The sequence below is a fragment of the Sphaeramia orbicularis genome, chromosome 22 (assembly GCF_902148855.1).
Source record: "Sphaeramia orbicularis chromosome 22, fSphaOr1.1, whole genome shotgun sequence".
NCBI classification, from domain to species: Eukaryota; Metazoa; Chordata; class Actinopteri; order Kurtiformes; family Apogonidae; genus Sphaeramia; species Sphaeramia orbicularis.
Window position 1 is genome coordinate 28,461,702 of NC_043978.1, and position 9,403 is coordinate 28,471,104.

The window sequence follows — 9,403 nt, forward strand, 5'->3', positions numbered from 1 at the left end:
GCTTTATGGAGAAACAACACATAAACTATACACCATTTTTACCTGTGACTATAGGTCTGAGGTACAAAACCCTCAATTCAAGTGGAGATGATGTCGTAACATTATTAGAATAAGTGCATATTTTATGTGATTTTACATTAACGCCATTTAGGAGGAAAAACCTCTTTGGGTGGGGCTATCCATGTGTAATTATCTATGAGCTGCTTGGTTCACTCATGTCCTAAAATGACATCCACTTCCATGTGCTATTATCTAAATGTATTATCTGCAATCACAGTACATTACAACTGTAAATGCCTTCTTTTTGTCTGGTTTAACCTCGTTTACGTCATCCCATTTCCCAATTTGCTATGCCTTTAGTTAACTGAAGTATTCTTTAAAAGATAAAAATAAAAAATCAAGAAATGATTGTAAACAAAGGAGCCCCCACTTGATAATGTTATCCCTTTGTTTTACATGATCCCAAAGTGCACTTGAACATAAACGACTTAATACTTGTGGCTTTGTGTCAAGAGAAGTCAGTGTCCACCTTGGTACAGGATGCTGCGATTGTATGTCAGTGTAAAAATATATTTTAAGCTAGTGTTTTTCAACCTTGGGGTCGCCTGGAATTCAAATGGGGTCACCTGAAATTTCTAATTGATAAAAATAAAAAAAAACTTTCTGATAAAAAATATATGGTGAGTTGACAGAGACAATCCCAATACATAAAAGACATGACAAACTCTGAAGCTGAAACTGAAGCACTGTGGTACTGTTTGTCTTTCAAATGTTCATTGTGGTCAGTTTCAGATGCTGCAGCTCTTTCATAATTCATAGTTTGAGTTATTGTTTGTTCAGTATTAATTATCAGCCTTGTAAATCCAAGCTGGACTGACTGTACGTATCCTGACCAAGTAAAATAAAATTCTCACACTTTGTGCAGTAATCTACACCTGGCTTTACTGCCTCCATCCATAATAATATACATTATATAGACTAAATGTCATCTAAAATTAACGTTTATTTGCAACATAGTATAGTTAACTATTACATGATCAAAAACAAATTAATTTTAGCAAAAAACAAAACAAAAAAAAAACGTCTCCATTTTGAATGTCTAGGGTTGCCACAAATTTGGGGCATTAAAATGGGGTCACGAGCCAAAAAAAGTTGGGAACCACTTTTAAACTATCCAAGTTTAGCAAATGTGTTTTAAATAGGACTTTTTTGCGTGTTAGCTTGTCAGTAGACTTTTATTTTATACTATTATCTCTAAGCAAACAATGCAATAATGTCTTAAATTTAGTCTTTTTATTTAAGGGGCTATACTATTTCTTTTTCATTTTTTTTTTTTTTCATTTTATTCATTCATTCCAATCTAAATGATTGGAAAGGAGCAGGATGAAGAAAACTTAAAACACCTGCCCCTTTCTTGAAACATCTGCTTACATCCTATAGGTTGCCGTTACAGCTATTACAGCAAACAGTTTACATGACAGTCAATGCAAATAAAACAAATCCAACATCCATAAGTTAAATTACTTCATTACATGCTTTTATAAAGCTTCTCTATTCTTTCCTTATACAACCTCTTAAACTGAAAAATATTTGTACAGCTCTTCTCTTCCATTGCCAAAGAATTCCACATTCTGACACCCACAACAGAAATACACATTTGCTTTACATTAGTTCGAACCCTTTGCTGTTTAAAATTAAACCTCCTTCTACATTCTTCATCCTGTGATACTAAAACAAATAATCTCTGCAAATTTGCTGCAAAAGTTCATTTCTCGCTCTAAACACAATCAGCAATGTACTTAATTCAGCTAACTCTTTAAACTTAAACAATCCTGATTTAATAAAGAACTCATTTGTATGTTCCCTGAAATTAACATTATACATGATTCTTATTGCTCTTTTCTGTAATAAAAACAATGGCTTTGTGTTACTCATATATGTATTGCCCCATACTTCAATACAATAACTCAAATATGGCAGAATAAGTGAATAATATAAAATTCTCATTGCTTTATAATCCAACACATATTTTGTTTTACTCAATACAGAAATATTTTTAGACACCTTTTTCTTACCATAAGCAATATGTGGCTTCCATGTTAATTTATCGTCCACTATTACACCCAAAAAACAAATTTCTCAAACGTTCTCAATCGTAACCCCATTAATAGACAATGAAACATGTTCTTACTGTCGTGGAGGCGTAAACGACAAAGAAATACGTGGAGAATGGATTGGTTGTCAGTCAGGCCTTCCTTTATTGTGCACAAGTGAGAAACTGACAAACGAAGCTTCGCCCTCTGTCAGAAGTCAGTTCTACCTAATACAGAAAATCAGTCTAACTTATAGAGGCTGTGCTAAGCTTACATGGGATTGGTTAATATAAAATATGACGTATGATGCTTTTGCTAAGTAAAAGAAAGAATGTCAGATGGACACAGGACAGAATGTAAGACCTTGGAGTCATTCTGGGAAGTTAGGGAAAGTAACTCTTTGTTGAATTCCAGAACTGAGAGAGCTCATGCTCTGCTATGGGCTAAAAGGTCAAACTGTAAGTTGTGCTATCTTTAGAGATAAAGTAGCTTACAATATGCAGAATTGAGAAGCTGACTGAGAGAAACATTCATGTTTTGAAGGACACAAGTGTCTGACAAACTAACAATTGTGAGGAGCCAGGAAAAGAAAACTTATGGTCATCATTAAGCATTAAAATCAGTATTAACATCCTTTTTTTCTATTTGTGAACACCATAAACTTAGTTTTATTCCAATTCACAGATAATTTGTTTATATCAAATTATATCTTCTTTCAAATATTAAAAAATCACCTAAAATTATCCTTAGAATGTTGAGAATAAAAAGCTCTGAAGTTTTTCCAAAGATGTCAGTATATAGAGATCTAGGCCCAATCCCAATTCACCCCTTGGCCTTCCCCCAACCCCATGGCCTTTGCACTTGGCACTACCCCTTGAAACGAAGTTGCACAGGTTACACTGCAAAAATCCAAATCTTACCAAGTGTATTTTTCCTCATTTCTAGTCAAAATATCTCATCACACTTAAAATAAGACATAATCACCTAAAGAGAAACTTTTCAGTGAGATGTAAGAACTTACTTTTAGACAACAGATCTTGAAAATCTTATTTCAAGAAATCTTACCAAGATCATTTTCACTTGATCCACTGGCAGATTTTTTTTGGCTTAATTCAAGATTTTTTTGCTTAATTCAAGCAAAGAAAAATCTGTCAGTGGAATGAGTGAAAATTATCTTGGTAAGATTTAGATTTTTTCCAGTGTAGGGGTTGAAATATTCCCCTATGAAATGAGACAACCCTTTCAGACCTGTTACGTCATCAGCAGTCATCAATGCTATCAACAGATGGGACAACTTTGAACTTTGTTTCTGACAGAATTCCCCAGGCCGTCAGCAGCTGTAACTGTCTCTGTTGCATGGGCTTTGGGCATCTTTTTGCACCACAAACTGCAGAAATGCAATTTAACAAGCATCTACAACTACTTACAGGTGTTAAAGACAACAGAATTAGCGGTATGTTTTTTTTTTTCTTCGGTAAATTAGTCCTAAACCCAATCCCAATTCACCTCGTGGCCCTCCTCCTTGCCCCTCACATTACCCTTTGAAATGGAGTTGCAAGGGTTAGGGGTTGAAACATTCCCCTATGAAATGAGACAACCCTTCAAGACCTGTTACGTCATCTGTAGTCATCGATCCCACTACAAACAGATGCAACAGCTGTTTCTGAAATAATTCCCCATGCTGTCAGCAGCTGTAACTGTCTCTGTTCCATGGGCTTTGGACATCTTTTTGGAGTTATCAACCACAAACCACAGAAATGCGGTCTATAATACATTGATTCATTCATTTTCTGAACCCGCTTTATCCTCACTAGGGTCACAGGGGTCGCTTGGAGCCTATCCCAGCTACATGGTGGTGAAGGCAGAAGGCAGGGTACACCCTGGACGAGTTGCCAGTTCATTGCAAGCCTGACATACAGAGACAACCAATCACTCTCACATTCACACCTATGGGCAATTTAGATTAACCAATTAACCTATCAGTGCATGTCTTTGGATGGAGGGAGGAAGCCGGGGTACCCAGAGAGAACCCACGCAGACACGGGGAGAACATGCAAACTCCACACAGAAAGGTCCCACCCCCCATCGACTGGTGTTGGAATCAAACCCAGGACCGTCTTGCTGTGAGGCACAAGTGCTAACCACTCCACCACTGTGTTGAAACAGCATTAAATGGTCGATCAACTGATTAAGTTCTTAAAACATGCACATTTGTGTGTTTCTTTCATCGCACTGCTGCACTTTTTTGCTGTGTTTACCTCTATTTTGCCGATGATTTGAAAAGAATTACGGGGGCATTTCTCATACCACTCTGATTGTAGTGTGGTCCTGAAAAATGTCTGTTCTGAGGGTCATACAGCCCTCCCCCTTTGACTCATCAAGAAAAGGGACACCCCTACCCCTTCACATGACTGCGCAAAATGAAGGGGTAGGGGTAAGGGGTAAGGGGGAGGGGCCAAGGAGTGAACTGGGATTGGTCCATAGAGATTTGAGTGTAATGTGTTCACACTGATGGACCAAAGGATTTATGTGACCAGTAGAGGGAGTAGTGATCCACTCTGTTGACCAAAATATCATAAAGTGACAAGACTGGATTAGAATCACTAAGAATCTAAGTGGAAAAAATGACAAAACCTAGAAGCCCTGCTGTAAATGAAAAAGAAGTGAGTTTGATGATGAAATTGCAGTATTTTTTCTAAATGGATGTGTTTGATTATGAGGCTTATAAGGTATAAGGTTATTATGTGGTGTTACTATCTTTGCTGAGTTGTTTGATGATCTGCAGTTCAGAGTAAACTAACATTTCTGACCTTGTTTGGACAATTTCAAACAGATCTTTAGTTCAGATATTGACAACACATACTGTACAGAAAACAGAAGTGATTTGTTATTTTACTGTGGCAGTTTCCCGTCTAAAAAAAGAGCTAAACTAACAGAGCTATAATGTAAACTCAGCTGATCCAGCATGTGAAGATTATAACACAGAAGAGGTTTAGTCTGAAGAAGAAAACCCAATACAGTGACACAGTCTGTGGATACATAATGTTGATTTGTTGAAGGCTTTGGCAGCTGTAAGTGTGTTCTGTTGAGAGTGTGTAATATAAATACTGTATGTCCCCAAAAAAAATTACAATTGGAATTTCTGCAGTGATAACTTTAAAAATAGTGAATCAATCAAAATGCAATTTCAGGGCATGAACTTTAACTTATTACCTACATCTTGCAGAAACCCCATTTGATTTGCTTCAGTGGTCACGGAGAAATGGGGATCTTTGTAAAGCATGTCAGAAGTCCCTTCCCTCCAAGTTTTGTGAGAAGATGCGTTGTCTATTGTGTTCACGCCATACAAATACGAAGTTGTTCACTGTGTTCTTGCATAAAAAATATCTCTTCTCAAAAAGTGACTGCTTGTTTCTTTTCATTTTCAACTAACGAAATGAATAATGAATTACATCAAAAAGGAAGCAGATTTGCTGAGTTTTACAATGTTGGCAAGGTGTGAAAATGAATGATTTAAGAAAGACTTAAATTATTAACTCATGGAATACTGGATTGAGCAACCATACCGAATTTGCAGTTAGAGAATGGATAGGTAAGAATCAAAGTGAATGCTTGTCAACAGATGTTAGCTTCTTAGGTAACAAATGCAAAATGGTAATTGAGAGATCAATACATCTTCAACATAAAACCTCACACGAGTACACACCATTGATATAATGTTATGCACAGAATTTGAGTTCATTTGTTAGTTGCCCTGTCAGTTGTGAGACAAATATTTTCATTCCTATGGATGCCAAGAGCGCCCAAGTGCCAAACTAAGAAGAAACGAACCCATGACATGCTTTACAAAGATCCACATTTCTCCATGACCACTGAAAGAAATTAAATGGGGTTTTCTGCAAGAAGTAACAAGTTATAGTTTCATACCCTGAAATAGCATTTAGACTGTTTAACTATTTAAAAGTTATCAATGTGAAAAGTCCGATTGTAATTTTTTTTTTTTTGGGGGGGGGGGGGACATACGGTACTGCATATAACCCCTAACTACAAACAGAAAAGGCTGGGAAAAAAAGTAGCAAGAACATAAAGTAAAACACCGAGAAAAGTTGTCATGAACTGCTAAAGACTCCCTTTCCAGCAGAACCCTTCCCCATAAGTGAGGTAAATATATAACACATTATTGTTGTTCATATCATTTTTTAATCTTATAATTCTTTAAAACCTCCCAAATCAAAGTAAGAATGCTAAAAACAATGTTAACCTCAAAGATAAAAGCATGAGCTTCTCTTGGTATTGTATGCACGCATGGACTTAAAGAACTTGACTAAATAGAAAAAACAGAGGAACAGGAATGAAGAACACAGACAGGATGGGGGTGGGCTGGTGAACATACCAGCGAACCAATCTGTGTATGAGGTCACGGGACATTTTGTCTCACTTTGAAAGTGAATCCAAAACAGACAGACCAGATCAGCAGAAGGCATTTGAACAGTTCAGCTTTGCATTTCCTCTGGATCTGGATTTACTTAATGGTTATGACAATGGATCTGCCTACAAGGTTTGTAAAAGCCTTTTTGTTTGTAACTTCTACATGCTTTATTATATTTTAGAACTATGAATACTTCAAACTGTAAAACATACATATGCCTTTAATATGCATGCATTTCACACAAACTTTTAATTAAAGATATGAATTAAAAAGTACTTATGATTGTTCTACAGATTGCTTTATTTCTCTACAGAGACAGTTCAAATGTTATTAAAGGCACAAAGCCAATCTGAAGCATTGTGTTAGTAACTGACTATAATGCCATCTAATATTGTAAATTAATCTATGAAGAGTAAAATATCAAGTGACACATTTGTTCATGCACAGATTTCACATCCAGTCCATATAATATTATCATGTGTTCTCTCTTTTTACATAACATAGCAATGTTTCTTACAGGATTTTGTGAGACTGTAGGTCTTTAAAAGTAATTTAACTGTCAACATGTGATTAATACTGTGAAAAATCAATAGTGAAAGAGACAAAATTAGGGATTGTTTTTGTTGGTAAGATTAAAAATAAATTTGGTTTGTTATGACACTGTGGCTTCTGCAATCCCAGTTATTAGTAGGAAACACTGTTTATCATTTCTTTGTTCTAATATTAGTGTTGTTTGACTTACTCTGTCTTTCCACAGTTTCTCATTTCCTTTCAGCAACACTACCATATATGAAGATCTGCTAGAGAACAGCACCCCGTGTCCTGAAACAGAGACTCAGCAGATGTTCTCTAAGGTGGTGCCTGTGTATATTTTCACCCTCTCTGTGCTGGGAATTGTACTTAATATTCTGGTCCTGTTGGTGTTTTGGCTCCACAAGAATCCCTGCACCGTACCTGAGATCTACCTGAGCAACTTGGCGGCTGCTGACCTCCTCCTGATGTGCTTCATGCCCTTCTGGGCTGTCACCATAGTCAACAAATACAACTGGGTCTTCGGTCCCCACATGTGTCGACTGGTCAACCTTTGTATTGTCATGAACGCCAACTGCAGCATCTACTTCCTTGTTCTGGTTAGCATAGACCGTTTTTTGGCCCTGGTGCATCCGCTGTCTCATGCCAGGATGCGCAGCCGGAAATGTGCCAAATTTGGTTGTCTGCTGGTCTGGTGTTTTGGTTTGATCCTGAGTATCCCCACGCTTGTGTGCAGAAAAGTGAAACATAAAAAATCAAATATTACTCAGTGCATCCTTGGTTGCTCTACGACCATGTTTTACACAAATGAGGGCATTCTGACGGTGGTTTGCTTCATAATCCCTGTTATGATTATTTCCTACTGCACAGTCAGGATAATTCGATCTTTGAATAAGCGGCCAATTGAGAGTTTAGGAACTCAGAGGAAAGAGTACAAGTCCACCATTCTGGTGCTGGTTGTGCTGGTGGCGTTTCTGATCTGCTGGGTGCCATTTCACCTGACCAGGATAATAGATGTGTTCCTGAGAGCTGAAATTATTCCTGGACATGACAGTTGTGACATTGTCAACACCTTCGAAATGTTCATGCAGATCTTCAGCTACATTGCATTCTTAACAGCGTCCTCAACCCCCATTCTATACGTCATTGTAGGAAAGACTTTCCGTGACAAAACGTTGGAAGTATTTTGTGAGTTCACCATGAAAAGAGTCTCAACCTCAGGAACCACTGCCAGCAGAACTCTACAATCAACAGGAAAGAAACTGTGACTGTTTTTGTGTTTTTGAAGCCTTCTGTCAGGACAATAAAAAAATTTCCATCAAAATTTTTATTGATCATTTATCATCATCTTGTGCTTAATTGTAGTCCTTTATTTTAACTGAGCTTAGATACTAAGTAAAGATTCATTAATAGAGATGCAACAGTTCAGAAATCATGTGCAGTTGCTGATATTTTGAGTTTGTTATTAGATTTTTGTGTTACGAAAAAAAACAAAAATCATTATATAATAAATAAATGAACGGTTTGAAAGACTTTAAAGCCTTCATCACACAATGTTTAAATGAAAACCAACTTAGTCTAATAGCACTCCTTTAATAGTACTTAACAGTGAAATATTATTTTAATTTAGATAGTTGAAGTCTTAAGTGTAATCACATATTAGTCAGTAGTAGTCAGGATTTCTTTGTTTCACTGGTTCGTGGTAAAGTTCTTTGGATAGCAGTGGGTCACATCTTGGTCAACATACTAAACTGACAGATTTATGAACAGAGGTTTTACCTTAGGCACACTCTTAAGTAAACATGCCCACATAGGATCGTAAATCACAGGAGATAAGATGTGTGATAAGATTGTGTGTTTTTCAGAAACCTTATTTCCCCACGTCTCAGGCCAACAAAGACACAAAAGACTTATATTTTCTCATAGTAGTAATAGATATAGTCCCTCATAATTACAATATAAGGAATCTTAACCCTATAAAACCCTTTGTATCATATTTGCTACACCAGGTTCTAAGACCTTCATTTTATCAACAAGATCAATACTTTCCTTAATAACGTGTTGTATACAGCGCAATACGTGTTTTCTGCCCCCTGGTGGATTATCACACCGCAGCCAATGGAAAGGCTTTTTTTCTACCCTTTTCAATATGGCTGCTAACATGAAATCATCCAACACGCAGTTTGTAGGAAAGTCTTTGGTAATTTTTTATAAAATTTCGTTAAGAAAAACATTTATATTGTTATTCGGTTGAAAATGTAAAAAATATTGAAAAATATTGAAATTATGGTGCCATTCAAGGGAAATAACAAGGCTGTAAAACATTTTATGTAAAAAAAAAAAAAAGAAA

The 9,403-nt window shown here is 36.5% G+C and overlaps 1 protein-coding gene across 1 annotated transcript; it reads left to right on the plus strand.

Annotated features, from left to right (window-relative positions):
• The first annotated feature begins 6,545 nt into the window (after positions 1–6,545).
• Positions 6,546–8,494, plus strand: LOC115414108 (B2 bradykinin receptor-like). Its single transcript, XM_030127314.1, has 2 exons — positions 6,546–6,651; positions 7,280–8,494. The coding sequence occupies exons 1-2, from the start codon at positions 6,623–6,625 to the stop codon at positions 8,319–8,321; spliced, it is 1,071 nt and encodes a 356-aa protein (XP_029983174.1). The 5' UTR covers positions 6,546–6,622; the 3' UTR covers positions 8,322–8,494.
• The last annotated feature ends 909 nt before the right edge of the window (positions 8,495–9,403 follow it).